Source organism: Sturnira hondurensis, unplaced genomic scaffold (assembly GCF_014824575.4).
Source record: "Sturnira hondurensis isolate 20B ecotype Veracruz unplaced genomic scaffold, ASM1482457v3 Scaffold0018725, whole genome shotgun sequence".
Taxonomy (NCBI): domain Eukaryota; kingdom Metazoa; phylum Chordata; class Mammalia; order Chiroptera; family Phyllostomidae; genus Sturnira; species Sturnira hondurensis.
In genome coordinates this window covers 159,341-182,723 of record NW_028091356.1, presented here as the reverse complement: position 1 = coordinate 182,723, position 23,383 = coordinate 159,341, and the positions used below count along the sequence as shown (strand labels likewise).

General features: G+C 49.4%; 1 protein-coding gene across 2 annotated transcripts; it reads right to left on the bottom strand.

Moving 5' to 3' along the window:
- On the bottom strand, positions 1–21,148 carry LOC119003330 (cell division cycle protein 20 homolog). 2 transcript variants are annotated; one of them, XM_037069595.1, is made up of 12 exons: positions 21,070–21,148; positions 20,788–20,920; positions 20,303–20,481; positions 19,526–19,815; positions 18,957–19,119; positions 18,576–18,702; positions 14,685–14,866; positions 14,379–14,521; positions 11,829–11,988; positions 11,523–11,619; positions 9,125–9,212; positions 7,598–8,915 (listed from the first exon to the last, which is right to left on the bottom strand). In XM_037069595.1, the coding sequence occupies exons 1-12, from the start codon at positions 21,146–21,148 to the stop codon at positions 8,628–8,630; spliced, it is 1,929 nt and encodes a 642-aa protein (XP_036925490.1). In that variant the 3' UTR covers positions 7,598–8,627. The 2 variants fall into 2 exon arrangements, with proteins under 2 accessions (XP_036925491.1, XP_036925490.1); XM_037069596.1 differs by lacking the exons at positions 7,598–8,915; positions 9,125–9,212; positions 11,523–11,619; ... (7 more) ...; positions 20,788–20,920; positions 21,070–21,148 and adding exons at positions 1–273; positions 649–766; positions 1,672–1,797; ... (6 more) ...; positions 3,533–3,766; positions 3,866–3,955.
- Between the last annotated feature and the right edge of the window lie 2,235 nt (positions 21,149–23,383).

Genomic DNA, 23,383 nt, shown 5'->3' with positions numbered 1-23,383 from the left:
GTGGTCATGCAAGGTGAAGAGAGGGATAAATGACTTTATTAGAAAAATTAAAAAAAAACAACAACAACAAAAAATGAAAGTGATGAGTTGGTCCTCAACGGATACCTTGATGGATGAGGCTGCTCTTGGTGGCACTAGCCTTCTCCCGCTCCCGCCGCCGTGCGGGGTCCAACTCAAAGCAGCGCCACAGCCGTAGGGTCTCATCTGCTGCTGCTGATGCCACTGTGGCTCCATCTGGACTCATGGTCAGACTTAGGACCCGGGCTGTGTGACCTGAGCATGAAGAGGGAAAAAGTGAGAGCCACACACGAATGTAGACATACTACAGCTCTCCAATTTTGAGGGCAACCTACTTTTTAAATAACAGCTTTGTTGACATTATTAATAATTTACATACCATAAAACTTATTCTTTTACAGTGTATAATTCATTGGTTTTCAGTATAGTCACCAAGTTGTGCAATTATCACAACTATAATTCCAGAACATTTTCATCACTCCATAAAGAAAGTCACTCATTACCCTTTCCCTCCAGCCCCTGGCAACCGTTAATCTATTTTATTTTTCTGCACTGCCTCCTGGAAATTCCATATAAATCAGCATACAATATGTAGTCTTTCGTGTCTGGCTTCTGTTGTTCAGCACCTACCTTTGAGCTCGGCCACCTTGGCCATGGTTGGGTACTTCCAAATAACCAGCTGGTTCTGGGCAAAGCCATGGCCTGAGATGAGTTCTTTGTAGTGGGAAGACCAGAGAATGGAGCACACCTGTGGAGAGGGGCGTGGTGTAGGCACGACACAGAGTCAACACTACTCAAATCAGAACTAAGTCCATTCCAGTGTTAGGCACCCTGCCATGTGCTACCAACTGCTAGTAAAAGCCTTTTGAGAGTTATAATCGTTATCCATCTTACAGATGAGGAATCAAGCAGAAGGGAGTTCAGTAAGTCGCCTAAGATCTCATGCAAGTTAGGTTAGTAGGTGACAGAGCCAGGATCTGAACTCTGGCTTGAAAACCGAAATCTATAATAAAGGCGGTGGGGGAGCAACGGGGAGAGAAGAAGCCACAGTTGTTGCAGGGAGACTCACCAGGCAAGGGCCTCAGATTCTAACGGATTTGGGGTATACGCTGTAGGTGAGGGGGAACCGCTGCAGGGTTTAAGGAGGACAGTAGCGTACCACCCAGATGGCAGTACAGAGGAAGACTGGAGGGGCTGAGAAGGCTGAGAGACCAGTGCACTGGACCTCTGCTGGGAAGAAGGATGCGACTGAGGGAAGGGAACACACGTGCATAATATTTTGAGGAAACTGGAATACTGGTGACTAGGTGAGGAGGAAAAAAGATTTTAGAAGGTTTTTCAAATTTCTGCGTAGTTTCTGTCCTCAAAAAATATAAAAGGAAGAGGAAGAGAAGGAACACATTTTAGGGAAGCAAAGGGAAGTAACAAATTTAATTTGGGACATATTAGGGCGGTGTCACCTATAGAACATGGAATGGGAGATAAGCCACAGAGTATTAAAAATACAGGTCTGGAGCTCCTGAGTGAGCTGAGCAGGAGTTCGGAAATCATCAGGGTGCAGACTTGGCAAAGCCATTAAAGGGGATACAGTTGCCAAGGAAGACTAAGGAGTAAGAACTTATCTGGGAGAGGCTAGAGTAGGTAAAAGACTACCTGAGAGTGGGCATCCACAGCATTCAGACAAGCTCCAGAGCAGACGTTCCAGATGCGAATGTGTCGATCACTGGTGCCCCCTCCAGTTGCCAAAATACTGGACTGCCAGGGACACCAAGCTACAGCCTAGATGGGATAAAGGTGGGGTCAGCAGTTTACTAGACAGGAAACTATGAGGGTGCCAGGTTAACCCAATCCAACCCCAGCATCCCATCTCCCTGAAATATTCCCCAGGTTCCGGGTGAGGGTCTGGGGAGGCCCCAGCTTGGCCCCATTCTCACCTTGACAGCCCCTTGATGCTGTGTGAATGTCTGCAGGGGAACCCAGCCCCCCTCTCCAGGAGCACTAGGCCACACATTGACCAAGTTGTCGTTGCCACCACTGGCCAAATGTCGTCCATCTGGGGCCCAGCGCAGCCCACACACTTCCTGGCTGTGACCACTCAGTGTGGCCACATGGTGGTCTGCTACCCGAACATCATGGTGGTGGATGTGGCCAGAGCGTGAGCCACTGTAGGGAGAAGAAGGGAATCAGATTCTGTGGCAGTGCCACCAGAGCTGCTTCACTTCAGAGGTGTAGTCTGGGAAGACAGAGCAAAAACCATTGCCTGTGCAAAAACCACTGACCTGGACAGGATATAGCTATTCCAACTTAGGGAGCCCACACGGGCGGAATGACTGGTCATGTTCCGAAGCCGCTTTTGCTGTTGCACATCCCATAGCTAGAGAGCAAAGCATTATGATTAGAGACTGAGTCTTAATGTTGACATCATCTCGCTGGGCAAGCTCCCAGGGTCTGGGGAACAAAAGGGCTGCAGCACAGAGCCAAGCCTCACCTGCACCTCAGCATTGCTGGTGCCCACAGCCAGGTAGTTGCCCTCTTTGATCCAGGACACAGAAGACACATAGTCCCCAGGCTGCTCCATCTGTAGCAGCTGTATGATGTCACCTGAGCTGGCACTCCACAAATATACACTGTTGTCCAATGCCACAGCTAGCACATTCCCAGAGCTCCAGTCCACCAGGTTCAGGTCTGCCAGAAGAGTGAAGGGAAGAACATAAGCTTCGCCGTCTGTCTGGTCCCCAGAGCCTCTTTTTGCACTCATCCAGCAAGGAACAGGCTGCACTTACAATAGTCGTTACGGATTTCAGGGGCATCCAAGATCCGGTCTGGTAGGGAAGGAATGTAACGGCAGGTCTTCCTGCTGGAGCCAGGTGTAGCCTTCTGGCTGTACAGTACTTTCAGTCTATTCTGGTAACCTGTGGCAATGGAGTAAGTCTAGACACCGGGAGAACTGACACCTCCACTACCCCTAGCCTGGAAGGCCAGACAAGCACTTCCCTCCCCTCAGTCTTAGGTGTGAAAAGTAGACAGGCATCTCCCCTCAGCCCCGGGAGATGGGCTGACACTTCCCTCTAAAAACCAGGAATTTCAGGTCTTACCCTCTGGAACTTTTTGCGGTTTTCCACTTAGCCGAAGGATCTTGGCTTCCTCCACGTCAAAACCGTTCAGGTTCAAAGCCCAGGCTTTCTGATGTTCCTGACACATAGAGTGGTGGTGAGATAGGATGCCATAATGCAGAGTACACAAACAGGTCCTCTAAGACACATACCTTCTTGGTGGGCGTCTGGCTGTTTTCCGCCTGGTTCTCCTTGCTCAGGAGGAAGCTGGCAACCTCCATCTGAGAAGCACTGCGATGGGGGATATAGCGGTCACCACCAGGTTTGCTGGGAGTGGTCTGAACCTTGGAGCTGGATTTGCCTGGGGTGGGAAAAGGGAAGCCAAAGTCTCACCAGGTTCCCGAGAAGGGAAACGTAGGCTACTCTTTTTCCCTTCGCGCGTCCCGCCGCACCCCACTCACCAGGAGTTCGGCCAGGGGTCCTGCCGGCGCTATGAGATCGATTGGCGGCCCGCATGGGTGAGGGGGCCGGCCCCCCGGTTTCCTTAGCTTTGCGCTGCCAGCGCGCAGGGGGTGCATTGGGGATGGGTGTGTCGAGCTGCAGCAGGGAGTGCAAGTCATTATCGAACACGAACTGCGCCATGGCAGCGAAGCGTCCGGAGGGGGAGGGGTCCTTGGAGTGGGTGCGGGCGAGCCCTGGAGAAAGACAGGCGACCGTAGTCTGGGAAGGCCGGCTTCACAGACGAGGTCACCACGGCCGCGGCCCCACTTTGGCTGGGCCAAGTCGCCTCTCACCGCCTGGCCGGACACGGTTAAGGTATCGGACCAACTTCAGAAGTGCGGGACTACGCTTCTTAAAGTCTCCGCTCTGAGCACTCATTGGCTCCTTCAAAACCCAACCGTCGCAACCGTCACCTTCTCCCATTGGCCTCTATGGCACTAGGGGCGGGTCTTCCGGGGCAAGTCAGTTCTCACGAGAGTCCAGCTGTGGAGTGTGATTTGAAGGGTGAGAGACAAACTAAAAGTAGGTCCCTGAGAACTTGTCTGAAAGCCAGAGGGGAGGGGCCGGGACCGTCTGGGGGCGGGGCTTGCGCTGCCTCCGCCTTCCCGGTTCGCTTCCATTCATTGTTCAGATTCCTCTCACCCTCTCATTCCTTCGCGTTTAAAAACTGCGAGTGGATTGTATTCTATTTATGCTACCGAAGTGCAGAACTCCGTGGAGCGATCTACCGTTTAGAGAAGGGAAAGGCAGCGGGCGGCCCGTCGGCCGCCGGACAAGGGTAGGACGGGGGAAATGATTGAGAAACTTAAGAAGGCCAGAACTAGTTAGGGCGCATCTTCTGTTTGGTGCCTGTAGGAACACTGCTAGGAAAGAAATTAGTACATGTGTTTGTTTTAAAAAATTGTTCTGTTTGTTGTTTTACAAGCAGGGAAAATGAGGCTGAAATAGTAGTAAATTCCTTATATTCAAGAAAAAGGATCAGGATGCAGACCTACCAATCTGGAGGATAAGTCTGGACTGCCCTGAGGGAGACAATACGGCTCACCCTTTGGGGGCTTTCGAGGTGTCAGGAACTTTAGAGACCCACTAGTTTTGATCTGCGGGGGTGCACCCTCCGCCTCCTGGCAGCATACCCATATTTTACAGGTAAAGAATTGGAGGCCCGGGAAAGGGATTTGCCCAAGATCACACAAATTGGTGGGAATCCAGGTCTGAAACCCATTCAACCCAGTGCTCTAAAAACGACTTGAATGAACTGTATGAAGCAGCAATAAAAATAATAATAATAATGATGGGTACCATTTATTGGCCACCTGCTAACTACTGTGTATAATCAGTTTACATACATTATTGAGTTTAATTCTTAGCCCCATAAGGCAGATAATCTTATTAAGGCAGGGAATCTTATTCCCTTTTCTAGAAAAAGAAGCTGGCTCAGAAAAAGGTTAGAAACTTGCCCAAAGGCACACAGCCAATAATAGTACTGGAGTGAACTCTGATGATAGAGAAAAATCTGGGTCTCTTAGGCCAAATTTAATGTTATTATCTTTGATTTTGAGGCGTTTATGTTCTCTGTTTTCATTTACCTTGGAAAACAAGGAGTTGGATGCCCCGAGTTTGTAAATGGGGAGTGCCATTTACTTAGAAAATATAGTCTAGAGTCAGGCTGGTCCCAGTCTTAAATGTTGAGCTAAGGAATTTGGACTTGATCTGCTAGGCATTGTGGAATTAGTGCGAGTTTCTGTGTAGGGATGGGTTGAACCAAACACGTCTGAGGGCAGGACATGGCTAGCAGTTTTCAGCTTCTGGAGTAGGGTTACGTGCAGAGAAAAAGGAGGCTAGCGTAAATAAGAGTACAACTGCAGGGAATTCATATATTTTAAAATAAAGGAATTAAAGAAGCCAGATTATATTGACATGGACCTTGAAGTGGGAGGCACTCTGATATGATGCAAAATGGTTAAGTGGAGTGATGTCAGATTTGGCCATTGAGAAATCAAGCAATCACCAGTGACCTTGGAGAGAGTAGAATCAGGAGAGAGTAGAATCAGGAGAGTGGATGCTAGGGTTCCATTTGGAAGGTTTGTAGAAAGAAGGATAGGGAGAATGTGGAGGCAGTAAGCACAGGCTACTGGTAGGAGAAATCTGAAAGTGACCCGGGGCAGTGCGTGGGAGCTGGGGGAATACTAGCATCAAGAGGCCTACATCTATTTGAAGGTGAAGGCAAAAGAGTCAGGGGAGGTGAAAGAGGACAGAACGGGGAACCAGGAAGAAATGGGATAGAGACTGGGAGCTTTACCAGTCTAGGAAAGAAAGATCACTTCCTCTTAGGCAGAGGGAAGGAGAACAAGGCGTTTGAGATGGATAATTAGAGGCTGAGCAGCTGGTTAGATGGGGGAACTCCCACCTGAAGGACTTGAATCTAGGGAAGCAAAGGGCATGGAAGGATAAAATAAGGTGATATTCAGGGGGTGGCAAAACTCAGTTGGGGTAATAATAAAAGAATATCGCAGTACACACTGAGTAGTCACTATGTGCTTGGAGTTGTGTTAATACTTTTAATCCTCATACTGGAAGAAATTGTGGAATAGAAAGAGATCGGTTCTGAAACGTCAAAGATTTAGAGGTGAGGAGTGAGATGAATAGATCAGTCTGGAGGCAACATACAGGTTGAGAGTGGAGAGGCTAGAGGAGAGAGATTAACTGGAAGGCTGTAGGTCCGTGGAGACAGAGAAGAGGAGATGGAATTAAGGAATTAAAAGTGATCCCGACATGATGGATGAGAGGGGGTAAAGGTGAGAGTTCAGCAGTTTGGGCTCAATCCCTAGAAGTGAAGTTGGAGCCTTGAACAAGGCTAGGGGAAGGAATGATGGAAAATAAGTATACTGGATGCCATCCATTTGTCCCATCCAGACCCACTCTTCATCCTTCTCCCCCTGCCCTGTGCCCATGAGGCCGATTCATATGGCCCGTATCAATGGATTCCCTTGGGCTCTGGTTTCTGTTTGGGTTCCACCAATGGGAGGATATTATGGACTGAATTGTGTCCTACTCCCCAAATTCATGTTGAATTCCTAAGCCCCACTACTTCAGAGTGTGACCTTATTTGGAAACAGGGTCATTGCAGATGTAATTAGTTAGGATGAGGTCATTTGGGTGGGTACTAACCCAGTATGTCTGGTTTCCTTATAAAACAGGAAAATTTAGGTACAGAGACACACAGGGGGAATGCCATGGGAAGATGAAGGCAGAGATAAGGGTGATGTTTCTACCAAGCCAAGGTCTACCGGTGATTGCCAGGAAACCACCAGGAGCTAGGGGAGAGACATGGAACAGATTCTCACAGCACTCAGAAAGAACAACTCTGCTGACACCTTGGATTCCTAGCCTCCAGAACTGTGAGACAATAATACATTTGTGTTGTTTGAGGCACCTGGTTTGCGGTACTTTGTTACAGCAGCCCTAGCAAGCCAATACAGAGATCGGAGGATGGAAGAAGAGTGACCTTGAGCTATTTATTCCCCTGGCTCCCTCCCTGCCTTGTCCCCACAGGCTGACAGTATCTCTCTGTCTAAGTCCACAGCTGCTGCCAGGTGGCCCTCTCTCACAGCCACTCTCCCCAGATCTAATAGGCACTCTTTCCCCTTATCCTTTGATGCCGAGGGATAGAACCAGCTCCCAGCTGTTGTTAGCCCTGGGGCACTGCAGTATTCCTTGGTGGTTTTCCTAAGTCTTGCCTCACTTTTATAAACATTCCCTTTATTAAACTGTCACCGGTATATACCCAGTTTGGTGTGCCATCTATTTCTGCCAAGACCCTGACTGATACAGTGGATATGTTTGGAGCCATAAAAAAACCACCCCAAAACAAAAACATATTTGAGAATTTAACAGGGTCTGGGGAATGCATAGTCAGAATAATCTAAGCACATTTACTGCTGTGTATAAATAAATGGCTTAGAGGATGAAGATGAGGGAATCCCATTTGGCACGGGATTAAGGTAGTGGTGTCCAGAATGATTTCATTCATTTAGAAAACATTTATTGAAGGCTTACTGGCACAAACTAAGTGCTACTTTAGGTGCTGGTGGGGTGGGGGTGGGGGGAAACAAGTCCGTCAAAGCCCTCGCCCTCAGTGAGCTCACAATCTAGTATGCAAACCGTTATTTACATAAGGCACCGCAGGTGCTGTCGTAGAAGCCTGGGCTGGAGACAAGAACTGTGGAATGGTCAGCACAGAGTGAAGGCAATGAGGAGGGATAGGATTGGAGACTGTTAAGAATGGACTCTTGAGGGACTGCAATAATTAAGGAGTGGAAAAGATGCCAGGATAAGAGAACAGTAAAGAATAAGTATGACCATTTGGATATATTAAACACTGGGTCCTAGGTACTCTGGTTTAGTTAGATTACTTCACCTAATCCTCTTGACAACTCTCCGTAGGGTCCCGTCACCCCTGTTGTACAGATGCGAAACTATGGCTCAAAGACTTTATTTACCTACAGCTAGTAAGTGGGGCGACAGAAATGGAACTTCATGCTGATTACAGAGTTTCTGCTCTTAACCACTGGAGGGACAAAGCCAGGAGAGGCCGTGATGCTACAGAAACCAAGGCAGGAGAAAATTTAAAGGAGAAACAAGTACTCACCATGACAAGTGCAACAGAGAGATCAAATAAATGAAGGGTCAACAAGAATCTATTGGATCTTGCAATTAGAAAGGTTGAAGTGAACTTTGCTTCAGCAGTTTCATTAGTGAAGTGGCAGTAGAACTAATTAAAGGAGTCCAAAGAGCAAATGAGAAGTGGGGAAGTGAAGACTTCTTTTCAGGGAGTATGGCATTAAAGAGGAGAGAGAAAGAAGGTGGAAGTTAGAACACAGTCACATAAATGAGCCTGGCCCAAGGAAAGAGGGTCCTGGGTGCATGTCAGCAGCAGTGCTGCCAGATCAGTGTTGCGAAGCCCAGCTTTGAGGCTCAACAAGGGGATTGGAAGTGAGGTCTGAGATGTATATGGTGTTGGTGGGTGAGGTGGGTTGAGAGGGTAGAAAGAAAGGTCTAGAGGGTTTGGATCTGTCCAGGGTACTGGGAGTGAGGGGCCTGCCAACAGGTCAGTGGTAAGTAGGAATGGTTAGCAATGTGAGTGGTGCAGTAGGACCCTGACTCAGCCATGGGTGGGCACACAGACAGGGGCACGGTCCCCAGGCAAGAGGGCTGCAATCCACGGTAGTCCACCTGGGCCTGGGAGGAACACAGGGGCAAGGGAGTCTTCTCTGAAGACTTAGGTAGAATTTCAAGGAGGCTGGGTTCCACTTCCTCACAGACATCTGAGACTGCAGCCTTGGGCTGGGAGAGACCAGAGGGAAAGGGGTCTGGATTAGCAGGTCCCGTGGGAGGAAGACCCAGATCGCATAGGAAGGAAGGTCTGGCTGCGGGTGGGACCCAGGGGGAAGAAATGCTGGTGGCTAATGGCCTTGGAAAAGTCCTGTTGTGTGGGCAAGGATCCAGCTCCAGGTAGGACTAGTGGTGGGTAGTAGGGAGGGGAGTGCTCTCACCGGACTCAGGGCTGCAGCATCCCTAAGGTACTGGCCGAGGACCCGGTGCAGGTCCGGAAGTGAAGGCCACAGGGCATGCCTCAGGCTCCTTGCGGGGGAAGGATGAGAAGGAGATTGAGGCATGAGAGTGTGTTGGGAGGGAGGAGGAGAACAGTGAGGTGGGCTGTGAGGAAGGCAGTGAGGTGGCGGAGTAGAGCCTGGAGGGGTAATGGTGTGGTCAAGGTAATAACGTAAGAGCTTAAGTGCAGACTGAACCTCAGGTGGGGGAGAGAAGTTAGTGGAGGGGAGGGTCAAAAAAAGGAGTAGTACAGAGTATCCTCAAACAGTCTGCATCAGGGCCTTTGCCCTTTCTTTTCTCTCTGTCTGGAACACTCAGAACACTCTGTCTGCCCTCACTTCATTTAGGTCTCTGCTCAAGTGCCACCTAACAGAGAGGTCTTCTCTAAATGCCCTGTCTAGAATAGTACCACCTCCCTTCCCCGTCGCTCCGTCTCCTGCTCTGCTTTATTTTTCTTTATATTCTTTTTTTAAGGTTTTATTTATTCATTTTTAGAGAGGGGGGAGAAGAAGGAGAGAGAGGGAGAGAAACATCAATGTGCAGTTGCATCTCGTGCTTTCCCTGCTGGGACCTGGCCTGCAACCCAGGCATGTGCCCTGACTGGGAATCAAACCAGGGTGGTTTGGTTCGCAGGCCCACGCTCAATCCACTGAGCTACACCAACCTGGGCTATTTTTCTTTATAACACTTGACTTACTGTTTGTTTGTTGTTATTATATATATTTGTGTTTGTCTGTCTCTCCCCACTAAAATGTAGTTCCATGAGAGCCGAGAGTGTGTCTATTCACTCTGTCCCATATCTCCAGGGTATAGAACAGTGTGTGGCCCATTATAGGTGCTCAAGAAATTAGCTCAATGAAAGAATAAAGAGAGCCAGTGGGGCTTGTTGTTAAATTACATGGGAAGGTGAGCCATCGTGGAAGAGTATGGACTAAGCCAAGGTATCTTGGGGGAACCTCCAATTCTTCAGGTTCATATTTCCACATAGAGGGACTTTTGCTGAACAAAATTTCAGGCCTCTTCTGTGACCTCACTCATATCTCTCCAGGGGAGGAAGAGTGAGTTATCTGGTAAATGAGGGGGCGGAGGAGCGGACAGGAACTGAATATTCTTGGTTCAGCAGCACCAACTCCTTCTTCTCCCCTAACTTTTTTGTTGGATCCGGCTGCCTGCATAGAGGCTACATTCCAGTCTGCTCATATACACAATCAGATTAAAAGGGCAGAGACAGGCACGTTCAAAGAGAGATGACAGTGTGGGACCATCAAAAGAGGCTGCCTGGAGGAGTTCCTTCTGAGCTGAGTCGTTTTCAAGAGTCAAGAGATGTTACCAGTTAAAAGGCTGAGGTGGTATGGATTCTATCTCTTCCCTTTATAATTTCCAATGACATTTCTCTAGTTTTCCCACATAAGTAAGTCATTTGTTAATAAGGGCATGCTATTTAAGGGCATGCTATTTGGCAGACATTGTGCTGAGGTTTTAAAGATGACCAACTAAGGTACAGGGAAGACATGTAAGGAAACAAATGCAGTACAATGCTGCTGGTACTATGGTAGAAGTCTGTACAGGGATACAAAGAGAGTAGCTAATGGGGGAGGGTTAGGAAAGGTTTCTCAGGAGTTAGTGAAGAAAGTTGCTTAAACGTACGTGGGTATTAGTCATCCGGGGAGGGTATCTGACAGAGGCGACATTATGTGCAAAGGGCCTGAGCAGTAAAACCACTTGGCTTGTGAAAAAACCACCAGCAGTTTGGCAAGGCTGATGCACAGGGTGGAAGAGGGTGGAATCGCTGGCACGGGCCAGACTTTGCGGGGCTTTGCTTGGCATTCTAGAATCCGAACTCTACCCTGGGGAGCTAATGAGAGATTGAAGGAGGTGCGTGCTATTCATGCGTGCGTTTCAGAGAGATTTTTCTGGTGGTTGTGCGAGGGAAATCGGAGAGAGAAGAGGCTCTGTTTCAGTGAGTAGTGTCCGTAGGGCTAGAGAAAAGGGACCATTGTTTGAGCGAGGTTTAGGAGGTGGAATGACCAGACCAGATCAGACTGGATAAGGAGGAGGGAGGCGCCTAAGTGTTTTGGCTCGAGTGACAGGTGGACATTCGCTTTGTTACTGAGATGAGGAGCCAGGAGGTGGGGCGGTTTGAAGTGTTCAGTACAGTAGGTATGTTAGAGTGTGAGGAAGCGGTGCCACCCCCAGGAAAGACATGCAGGAAGCTGCAGAAGCCCAGGTGTGGACTTGAAGTTATTCGGAAAGCGGGTGCCAGAGAGCTTGGAATGCTTATTTAGAGGCTGTGGCCCCTCTCTGGCCACGACCCCATCTCCTGCCTGACCGGGGCGGTACCTGTAGTGTGCAGGAAACTGCCACCTCAGCAACAGCAGGCCCAGGAGAGCGCTGAGGCCTAGTACCAGGAGCAGAGCGGTCACCAAGGAGATCCAGGCTAAAGGATGAAAACAGACCTCGGCTACCCCTGGCCGGGGCTCCGCCCCCAGACTCGGCCAACCCCGCCCTGGGCCAGCCCCTCGTTGACCGGGCTCCCCAGACGTCTGCGCAGCCGCAGACCAGTGCGGTCGGAGGCCAGCTCTCGCTGCGCTGGCACGCCTCCGTGTGCGCAGCCTCAGAGCGCCTTTGCCCTGGCTGAGCCCTCACCTGTCTCAGAGGCTGTCTCTACCCTCACTGGGTCGGACCAGGGGCTCCAGGGACCTTGGTAGGTGGGGCCGTGGAGCCTGGCGCGCAGCTGTAAACGGTAGCGGGAGCGCGGGCGCAGCTCCAAGATCTCTCCCTGGGCCCCTAGAGGTGGCTCCAGCACCTGCGCAGAGAAGCGAGTAAGTGGTCAGGCTGTAGGTGCGAATGAGGGGACATCGGGTCCTCGAGAGATCAGCATCTGTTGGACCGAAATCTGACCACTTTGAATCCCAGCGCGTCCCCTCAAAGAACCTCACTGACAGAAATCACACACCCGGGTGGAAACTTGGAAGTTAGAATACCCAACAGAGACAGAACACCTCCCCCTGCCCGCGGCCTCGCCCCGCCTGAGGCCTGCCCAACCTGAGAAATTCGCCCTGACACACCGACCTCATCTGCATGGAGAATTACTCATCCTGACACAAATACATGCAGTATACCCTGACAGAGATGCCAGTGCACACACACTGGCCAGGGCACATGCGCATCCTGCCAGAAGCCATGGAAATCGCAGACACATGTATTCAGGGCCCTTTTGCAAATCATATGCATTCAGCAGAGGATGCCAGAATTACACTAGGTGCTGGAAGTACAAGGACAGATTCTAAACAGAAGGTGCCAGCATTGTGTGTACTAGCAGGGAAACTTTATTAACTTAATCATTTAGCAAGCATTTATGAGCTGCTTGTAATGTGCTGAAACAGGGTCTTTCACATGACTAATGAGAAAGATACACACAAATAAATAATGATTCAATACAGATAATTAGTGCTATAATAATGATATAAGCAAGGCACCAGGAGCACAGAGGAACATTTAGTGCCGCGCCAGTTGCTTGGTTGGAGGCCACAAAGTGTTTCGGTGAGCTGAGAGCATGGGTAGGCAGGCTGGACGTCAAAGGTGAGGCCAAGGCAGTGGTAGGAGGGATTTGAGGGCTGTTAGTAAAATAAACTCAACTTGATGAATAGGGGGAAGAGACAAGGCAAAAGGAAGAAGAGTCAAGGAGGATTCCAGGCTTGGGGAAGTGGTGGTGCCATTGTCAGAGACAGGGTCCAGAAGAGAAATCGGTTTGAGGAAGAAATACTGGATGGGTCCATTTTATGAAGTTCAACAACAGTCAGACTTATCAATGGTAATGTCGGAATTGTGGTTGCCTTGGAAGGGATGTGTGCGACTGACGCACACATGAGGGACATGAGGAGTTTCTGGGGTGCTAGAAATAACATATTGCAATCTGGGTGATGGTTACATAGGTGTATACACATGTACAAATTAGTCAATGGTGTACTCACGATTTGTGAACTTTACTGTAGATGAGCTAAGTTTTGGATGCATAGCAGTTCCTTCTTACCCAGAGTCTCTCTTTCCACGGTTTCAGTTACCCACTGTCAACCGTGTTCCCAAAATGTTAAATGGAAAATTATGGAAATAAACAACTTGTGAGTTCTAAATTGCTTGGCGTCTGAGTAGCACGTTGAGAGCTCATGCTGCACCGCTCCATCCCACCCAGGACATGAATTACCCCTTTGTTCTACCTGAGAGTTCCCACGTACCTGTCTCAGTAATAGATCAATTGTTAAAGCATGGCAATGGTGTTCAAGTAACCCTTAGTTTACTTAATTATAGCCCCAAAAGGCAAAAATAGTGATGCTGATAATTTGAATATGCCAACGAGAAGCCATAAAGTGTGTGTGTATATGTGTGTGTACATAGGAAAAAACAATACATGAAGGCTTCGGTACTACCCGTGGTTTCAGGCCTCCACTGCGTGTCTTGGAATGTATCTCCCACAGGGGGAACTACTGTATGAGTCTGAAATGCTCCTGGAGGTTTTAGGGGGATCTAGTTGGTAAGAAGTTGTATATATTCTGTATGTGGTAAATGAGAATAAAAGTAGAGAAAGAAGCTAAGATTAACTAGTGTGTATGTGTGCCTTCTACCTGCCAGGCAGTACGCTAGATATTTATATAATTCCTCTTGACTGTAAGTCTGGGAGGCAGAAAGCTTTATTCTCATTTCACCAATGAGGAAACTGGGACTTCAAAGTTTCAGTAATTTGCCCGTGGTGCAGAAGTTCCTTTCCATGTGGTCAGTGTGGGATGGTTAATGTGTGGTTGTTAAAACCAGCGAGCTGAAACCCTCCCCTAGGGAAAGCGCATGTGTTTATCTAGAGGAGAAAAGAGTCTAGTATGGGTCTGTAGGAAGCACAGCATATCAAGGAAGGATGGAAAGGAAGAGCCAGGAAAGGAGAGTGAAAAGGTACAGTCAGAGAGGTAGTATGAGAATCAGGACAGACTGATATCCCAGTGGCAAAGGGAAGAGAACATTTTAAATAAGAGTAGTCAGCAGTATCAATTGCCAAAGAATGATTAAGATGCCGGTTGAATCAGATAAACACAGATACACAAGTCTAGGCATGGATACGTGGACACCCTCACCCCTGACAACAGGCACAGTGAAACTCAGGAATACCCAGTGTGGCGAGGTCTGTGGGCATGTGTACCTTGACCTTACCTTCCAGTCCTGGTGGCCTTCTCCTGTGTATCGGAGCTGATAGCAGGTCTCTTGGGCCGCCCAGGATGATGGGTGTTGCCATTCCAAAGCCAGCTGCCCACTGGAGACCTCCCTCCAGTGCAAGTTTGGAGTGGGGATGAGCACTACAGGGATGTCATCAGGGACTGGCATAAGCCCTCTGTGCGTGAGACATCATGCCACCGGGCCCACGGGTCAGAAGTGTCAGAGTTGCTGACTCTGGACAAAGGCTCAGGTGCAGTGGGGGTGGGGGTACTGTGTGACAGGAGCAGGGAAGAGAGTTCTTACCAGCCTGGTGGATCCAGAAAGGAGAGCCTAGGTAGCTGTGTAAAGCACCCTGGGCTGCGGTCACCTCCACAAGGATGTGAATAACACTGTCATTTCGTGACCTGAAGTGGCAGCGGGAGAACTGGGAGGGCTGTAATCCTGGAGTTTCCCCTTCCTCTTCACACTTCTCCCAGACGGGGTCCCTAAGAATCAGCCCCATGGAATCACTGAATCAGGCCTGCCGCAGACACTAACCCTGATATTCCCCATCCCACGGGAGCTGTGCCCTGCATGGACATTAATCCGATTTCTCTCTTAGATGACCCTCCAGGGCTTTCCGTCTTCATGACATAATGTTTTGCTTTCTAAAGTTTGCTTTGGTGTCCAGCCTCTTCCTCCTCAGGAAGGAGCTAGATGGCACAGGGAGATGGCACAGGCTGCTGAGTTCAGGTCTTGGCTTGCTGGTGTATAACTCTGGGCAAATTACTTGGTTTAGCTCTGTCCCAATTTCCTCCATTGTAAAATGGGTTAATAATACCTACGTCACAGGACTGTTTAAAAGGTCAAAGGGCCTTCATCTTCCTGCAGGAAAACTCCCTGTGTTTTAAATCTGTTCTCATACAGCAGCCCTCTCTGTCATCTCTATGTTATTTTACCACTAGATTATTACAAGTCTCCTAACTGGCTTTTCTGCCTCCGTTTTGGCCATTCCCTTCCATGTGTGCTCTCCACAGCCACCAGAATTTGCTTCCAAATTGTTGAGCTGATAATGTCCAGAATACAGCACAAAGCTGTCCATTTATTTTGACCTTCACCGCTGCCCTGTTAGATGCAACCTCCGTTATCTCTTGCCTGGGTTAATGTGAATTTCTAACTGGTGACCCTGCTTCTACTCTTCTCCCTTAATAACTTCATAAAGAAATGTATCTTTTTAAAATGTAAATCATATCATGTCACTCTTCTGATTAAAATCCATTAATGGCTACCCATCCCACTTGGAATAAAATCCATACCCGGGCCTTCGGGACGTTATGATTTAGCTCCTTCCGGCCCCCTCGCTCTCGTGTCCTACATTTCTCACACCAGTTTGCCACCATTCCTCCACATGGGCCTTCTTTCTGTGCTACGGCAGTGCCAAATGCAGTCTTGGCACTTCCCTGTGACCTGGAGTGCTCTGATTCTAGATTTTTCACGTCACGTTTTTTCTTGCTACTGAGGTTGTAGCTCATCTGTCACCTCCTTGGCGAGTCCTTCTCTGACCACCCACTCTAGATGAGCAACCCCGCCCCCTGCCGCATCCTCCCACTTAGTTTCCATCGTATAATCTTGTTTCTTTATTTCTTGTTTGTCACTTGCTCCTTTCCCCATGAAAATGTAAGCCCCAACAATGCTGGAACCTTTTCTGTTTTCTTTGTTACTTCATCCCCAGTGCTTGGCACAGCCACCTTTGACAATCGTTCATTAAACAAATGAAATGTGTCTCTTTCCAACCCCCAAATGGCTAGTTATTATTAAAATTATTTATCATTTTATGTATTTCATATGCTTACTAATATATTCATCAAGTAATTGGCATTATGCCCCTGGCAGTGTGCTAGGCCCTGTGAATACATAGAGGAATACCTTTAAGGTCTCATTTCAGTAGGAAAGGTGGAAAAACCAACGGAAGGTATTTTTCTGTGGTGCACAGGCTGGTTTGGGAGTATCAGGGAGGATGCTCTTACCCAGAATGGGAGGGTCAGAGAATACTTCCTGGATGAAGCCGTACTTAAACTGAGTCTTGGACTATAAATAGGATGCGAAGGGGGCAGACGGGCATCCAAGGCACATGCCTGGGCCCAGATAAGAGATACAGTGCTTTGGGGGAAATTCTAAGTGGTGCAGCATGCTTTTAGCACAGAGGGCCTGATGGGGAGTGATAAATGTGAGGGGGCAGACCAGGGTCCTGGATGGCCCCTTGGCCTTTCTAAGGAGCTTGAACTTAATCTTGTAGTAATTATGAAGACATTTAGGATTTTAAACAGGGAATTGTCATAATCGGCTTTGTACTTTAGGAAGATCATTCTAACTGCAGTTTTTAGGCAAGGATTTGTGAGGGTGGACTAGGAGAGAGGTCCCTCAGGACACTGTTATGATTTTGCACGTGCCAAGTGCAGAGGATCTGAAAATAGGGTGATGGCAATGGGGGGTGGAGGGAAATAGACGGACTCAAGGGATACCGAAGAGGTAGAAATGACAAGGCTTTCTGATTGGACCTCGAGGGTGTAGAAATGGCAGAAGTCCAAGGTGATTTCCAAGTTTCAGGCCTGAAAAGTTGCATGGATGGTAGGATGGAGGAAATAAGAGGAGGAGCAGGTTTTGATAGAGGAAATGATAACTCCAGTTTTGCCACACTTCAATCATTCGAGGTACCTCTGTACTATGGAAATCTATGCAGTTAGTAAAAAGAACGAGTGGCATTCTTTGTAATCATCTTCAAGACATATCTGTAAGTAAAAAAGTGGTTTAGCAAACCACACACACACATATATGCAGTTTATACTGAAAATTAACTGTCATATATAGACATCTATAAATGTGTAGAAAAACTGGAAGAATAGATTGAAACTATGAATAATGTTTTGTGTCATTATTCATTCATTCAACAATTGTTCACTGAGCACCCACAACATCCCAGGCACTGTAACAGGGGAGAATATGTTGGCAAGCAAAGACCAGGCACTGACTTTGCCTTCATGGATCCTGTATAGTCAAGATCAGCCTTTTCCAACTGGAATTCTGAGAGAAAATGTTATCACCAATCACAGAGCCACATAAATTAAAATGTACAATTGTAACTATGATTAAGCTCTTGTTGTAGGGGTTACCACAAGGGTGCTTAGTAGTGCTATTGGAAGGTCAGAGGCAACAGAGGTTAGATGCAACGACTGTTACCTCTTGCCGGATCAATGTGAATTTTTCCCTTGGAGGAGGGTTCCCCGAGGAGGCGACATTGAGTGTAGATCTGAAGGATACGTAGAAGTTGAACATAGATAAGAGAGCTGGGTAAACCGCATGCGCCAAGACCAGAGGCTGGAGGGAATAGGGCAGATAAGAGGGAACCGAAGAAGACTGGTACTGGGCACAGAGAGGGAAAGGCAGCGTGGTCAACCTGAGGCCGAAGGCCGAGGTGAGGGCTGAGTCTTTTAGAACTTCATTAGGCCACACAGTAGGGTTCTTTATCCTGAGATCAATGGGAAGCTATTGAAGATTTTTAAGCAGGCCGTGTTATGTTCATTTTCTCACTCTTAAAAGATCATTTCAGCTCCTGTATGGAGAATAATTTAGAGCATTCAGGAGGTGATCTGTTGATGAGTATTCTCAGTCCCCCAAATGAGAGATGATGATGTACTAGATAATGGCAGTGGTGAAAAAGAATGGACAGCTTCTAGAAATGTTTAACAGGTAAGATCAACAAAGCTTGGTTATAGATCGGATATGGTGGAGGTGACAAATCGGTGAGGTGTTTGGTGGAAATTCTTGAAGGCTGACCAAGCAAAGTTTTGATGCAATTTGATAGATGGTGGAAAGCTGGCAAAGTCTGGGTTTAGCAAAGATCTCTGTCAGCAGCAGCGGCGGGGGGGGGGGGGGGGGGGGGCGNGGGGGGGGGGGGCAGCTGGAAGTGAATGAGCATGCAGGCCGTGGCAGTGGTCCGGGTGACACAATTAATGCTGAAATAAACCAAGGCGTTCCCAGTGGGAGTAGAGAGAGGTTGAGAAGATAAAACACCTATTGGTGGAGGAGAGCATGGAGGTCACTTGGTTTTGGGACCCGGAGGGGAGTGAATAGGACCAAGAGCAATCTCTCCCTTCTTCCTTCAGGATTGGGCCTCTCTCCCATGGCATCACGCTCAATCAGCAATTCATCTCTCACCTGTCTCTGGGACAGCACCACGGCCTGCTGTGATAGAAGAAGCCTTGGGAGCTAGCATGGTCCTGTTGCTGCCACTGACAGGTGACATTCTTCAAGTCCAGGGTAAAGCATTGCAGTCCAATTTCCACTGAATCAGAGAAGAAAGTCCCATCAGGGCCCACATGCTCCTACTCTATAGGGTATCCAGATCATCTTTACCCACATAACATGGAACATTTACTCCCGTTCTTTGTTTTTCTCCCTGAGCATAGTTCACTTTGTTCAGCGGCAGGTTTGAGGTCATTGGGAAAGACCCTGGTTATCATAGCTTCTATGTCCAGCCTAGGCCTCCCTAGAGATTTTTTATTTCCTCTTCATCTCCCCATTCCTTTATTGTCTCACCTGCATCTCCAGGTAGGTCCACCGTTGCAGGGAGAGACCAGGGTCCCCAGGAGCCATGGAGGGAGACTCCATCAGGTTGGCTGCGCAGCTGGAGCCAGTAGGACTTCCCAGGCTGGAGCCCTGAGATACTGCAGCTTCCACTCATCACTGTCAGAGGTGGAGCCTTGAGAGAAGAATCGCAGCCTCAGAATCTAGGTCTGCTGTCTCGGCCAAGACAGCCTCCGTCTCTTATATCTGAAACCCCACAGCATGCCTGTGGAGAGATGCTCAGTTCCTCACTGGACAGAGGTGCACACAGGTTGGGGACCAGGTCATTGGGTTTGGGTGTGTTCAAGGGTTTTTAGGGAAATCCCCATCAATTTGGAGGCCCAACGCTCTCAATTTTGTAAGGTGTGAATGACCCAAAGTGGGAAATCTCTAAATAGACACAGTTCTTGAAGACTAATCAGAGTTTGAACTAACTCCCCGAGGACCAAAGCAGTCTGGAATTCCTAAAATACAGCCTGTCCTTTCTTGGGGCAAAGTGAGGCATAGGAGATAGAAAGTAGAGGTGAAGAAGGCCAGGATACTTCTCTGACTGGAGAGGTCTGCTCTGGTCCGTACTGTTGGGGCATCAGGGGCTGCACACACACAGGCTGGGCCAGAGCGGGGGCCGGGTTCGGCCCCCGCAGCACTGGGCAGCAGGTTTCTGTGGACAGCGACTGTGTGACCGTGGGACCAGTGGAGTTCTTGGGGCAGTAGCGGAGTTCGTGCCTCAGGAAATCGCTGATTTCGGGAGCTGGGGCCTTCCAGCTGATCTGAAGTTCCCCTGGTTGCCTCCCTCTCACGATCTTGGTGATATTGGGGGGAGCCGGTAGGCCTGAGGGCAAGACGGGGCACATTATGGATTGTAGGGAGGGGCGTGTGAGGCCAGATGGGCTCTCTGGGCGGCGGACAGGGCAGGACAGAGAGGCCCCTCATCCTGTTTTCCTTTTCTCACGAGAACAGTGACCTCATTCCTGGTCATTTAGACTCAGGAGCCAGCATCTGTTTTCATCAAGAGCATGGATCTCTGTATCCTTGTCACCTAGTGCAGGGCCTGGGCCCGCAGTGAGTGTCGCAACTGTCCCATGAGTGTGTGAGTGACTAGGTTAATGACGGGAGGACCAGGGAGCCTCTGCTGTGAAATGAAGTCCGGCTCTCCATGCCACAGCTGGGGAGATTCGTAAGCACATCTTGAGGTGTCTCTGGGGGGCCTAGTAATGGAGGACATCACGTTGCCCTGAAGGAGCCCTGACCAGGCTGACTCTGCGATTGGCCCGGGGACAGCAGATTGAGGGCCAGGGTGACAGGAGGATGGCTCTTACCCACGCTATCCACAAAGAGCACCCGCTGGGTCAGGTTCTGGTTCAGAAACACGTTCTTCACCCAGAGGTGCAGTGGGAAGAAGAGACGAACTTCATCCTGGGCTGGAAACTGGCACACATACCGAGTTCCAAAGCGGGGCACACTCTGGGAACTCAGGGGGCAGGCCCGGGGCTCCTCCCTGTGGGCATAGGAAAAGTCCATCCTGCCTACCTGGCCACCGTCAGCACCCAGGCTGGGCCCAATCCCTACTTCTATTTCCATTACTGCTTTTTTGTTCCTAGTGCTTGGGATGGGTGAGGTGAGGGGTTCTGCAGGGGCTCAAGCTAGGTCTAATCAAAGCACAGCGATTCAGTAAGTGGCTACTTAGGACACGTACTTGAAGAAATTCTCTTACAGAGTCAAAGGCAGGGAAGCTACTGGAGCGAGGCTCTGCTGGGGTAAGGACAGGACAGACACTGGAGAGCGGGCGCAGCCCTGCACGTACCCTGGGTAGGCATACAGCAGCTGGTATGTTCCACTGGGCGCTGCCTCTTCCTCATCCCAGAAGCAAGTGAGGTCCTCAAATGTTCGAGAAAAACAGGTCAGGGGCTTTGAGTCTGAGGCCAGCAAGGAGGCATCTGAAGAACAGCCAGTGAGTTGGGCTCTGGGTCCTTCCAGACATGTTTATGGAAAAGAGTGGGGGACAAGTGGGAGCCTCCTGACTTGCACCCCTCCCAGGGCTCCCTTTTCCTGGCTATAGGTGATCTCCACCCTCCACACACCTCACCTTGGCTGGTGACTTGTGCCAGGTTTTGGGGGGCCGGGAGGAGGCAGGAGGTGACCACCAAGAGAGCCCAGGAGGGCATCTTCTCCGGCACTGTGTGCCTGCCTTCGCCCATCCTCCCTTCAGGAAGCTGGGCCCCAATCCCCTCCCGGGCCAGCCCCTCAGGTTCCTGTCAGATACAGCCCCACGTCCTGTCCCTGTCCCTGCCCCTGTGGGGCCCATCCAGACCACACTGGGGCCAGGGGCCAGGGGAGGGGGAGTAGGGCAGGATGGTAGGAAGAATTTGAAAGAGGATGCAGGCCTTTGGGTGGGAGGGAGATGGGAGTTATCGTTTTGACTGTGTACCAGTGGGAGACTAAGCCGCCATGTGTGTCTACATGGGCTGCAGTAGAAGGGGACAAGAATAGTAACAGTCACCGAGCACTTATTATGTTGCCATGTTTCAAGTGCTTTGTCTCTATCCACTCAGCTCATTGTCACAACAGTCTGTTACTCTAGCTAGAGAGACAAGGAAACCGAGATGCAGAGAAGTTAGAGATTTGCCCCAGATCACACACCTCCTCGGAGGTAAAGCTCAGGAACCCAAATGCTCAACGACCATGTGATACTCCCGAAAAGTGCAGTCCGCCAAGGCATGGCCGTCTGCCTCACAACCACGGCAGAACGGTGGCTGGCTCCACTTCAGGAGGTTCTCCCCGGAGCTGGTCGTGCCCCTTCTGTCCTGGGCAGCTCCACGGCTCATTCTTGGTTACTCAAAGTATGAGCAGCGAAAGTGTTACCTGGGAGCTTGTTAGAAATGCAGAATCTTTGGCCCTACCCGAGATGGACCAAAACAGAACCTGCATTTTACGGAAGTGCCCAGATGATGCGGATGCGTGTTAAAGTTGGAGAAGCGCTGGTCTTTGGTGCTTTCATCTGGTTGGCTCAAAGTCATGGGATGACCTTGGGGTCTGCTCTTCTGTGGATGCTCATCTTCACGTTAGCAGCAGAATAGGGCCCCTGGCCGGAAGCCCAGGCCTCCTCCTGGGAGTGCTGTGGCTCTGGGTGGCTCTTCTGCCTACTCTCGGGAGCTTTGACTCTTGCAGGGCACAGGGAGGTGCACGTCACATAAACTCCCACATTTAGCCCTCTGACCTCAGCTGGAGCTCCCGCCGCTGGCTCTACAGACTTCAGGGTCCTCAGCATCCCCTTTCTCTCTTCCTCCTGAGTTAATGTTACTAACAGAGAGAATTATGCAGAGGAAAGAGAGAAGGGGAAATGGAGATCTGTCAGCCTTACTGTGAGGTCTTAGTTTCCCTGGCACCGTTTGTGTGTCAGAGGTCCCTCAGCCATGTTTGTCCTGAGTCCTGTCCAGCTCTCAGGTCCAAGGACCAGCTTCCTTTGCCCAGTGGGGATGACTCTGTGTGCTTCTCCCAGCCCCTACGCAAGGCCACCCAACCTCTGTCAGGTCAAGTGAAAGGGGAAACAGCTTTAATGTCCATAGAGGCCCGTTGCTTTGAGGCTCTGTATATGCTGATGACCGCAAAATTAGTATCTCCAACTCCCCTCCAGCCTCCAGATTTGGACTGCCAACAGCCTTCTTGGCATCTCCACTTGTATGTCCAATGGGCATCTAATTCCTAAGATGGCCAGAATAGAACTCTGGATTCTGCTTCCCACCCCTGAACCTGTTTTATTTCCTCTAGTCTTATCCATGTCTGTGAATGGTACCACTATCTACTCAGCTGATCAAACCAAAAACCTCAGTAGTCTTTGACTTATATTTTTCTCTTATCTTGTATTCTATGAGATATCTTTTATTTTTTTCTTTAGCACCCAGATAGCTTTTTTAGAGGTTTTATTTATTTATTTATTTATAGAGAGAAGAGAAGCAAGGAGAGAGGGATATGCAGAAGAAACATCCATCTGTTGCCTCTCATGTACTCCCTACCAGGGACCTGGCCCACAACCCGGACATGTGCCCTGACCTGGAATTGAACCAGCAACTTTTGTTTTGCAGGCCAGTGCTCAATCCACTGAGGCACACCAGCCAGGGCAAGATATCTTTTTGACACGTACCCCGAATCTGAACACGTTTTCCCACCTCCGCTCCTGCCAGCCCAGCCCACGTCTGGGGCACTGCAATAGCTATGCCCCAACTGCCTCCACTCTTACCCCCTCAGTCCACCCTCCACGTAATGCAGGCATACGTTTGAACTGCAAAGCATATTGCTTTGCTCCCCTGGGAAATTCCTCTAATGATTTCCTACTGCACTTAGAATGACATCCAAATGCTTCCTAACGGCACACAAGGTCCTGCCTGGCCTGGCCCCTGACT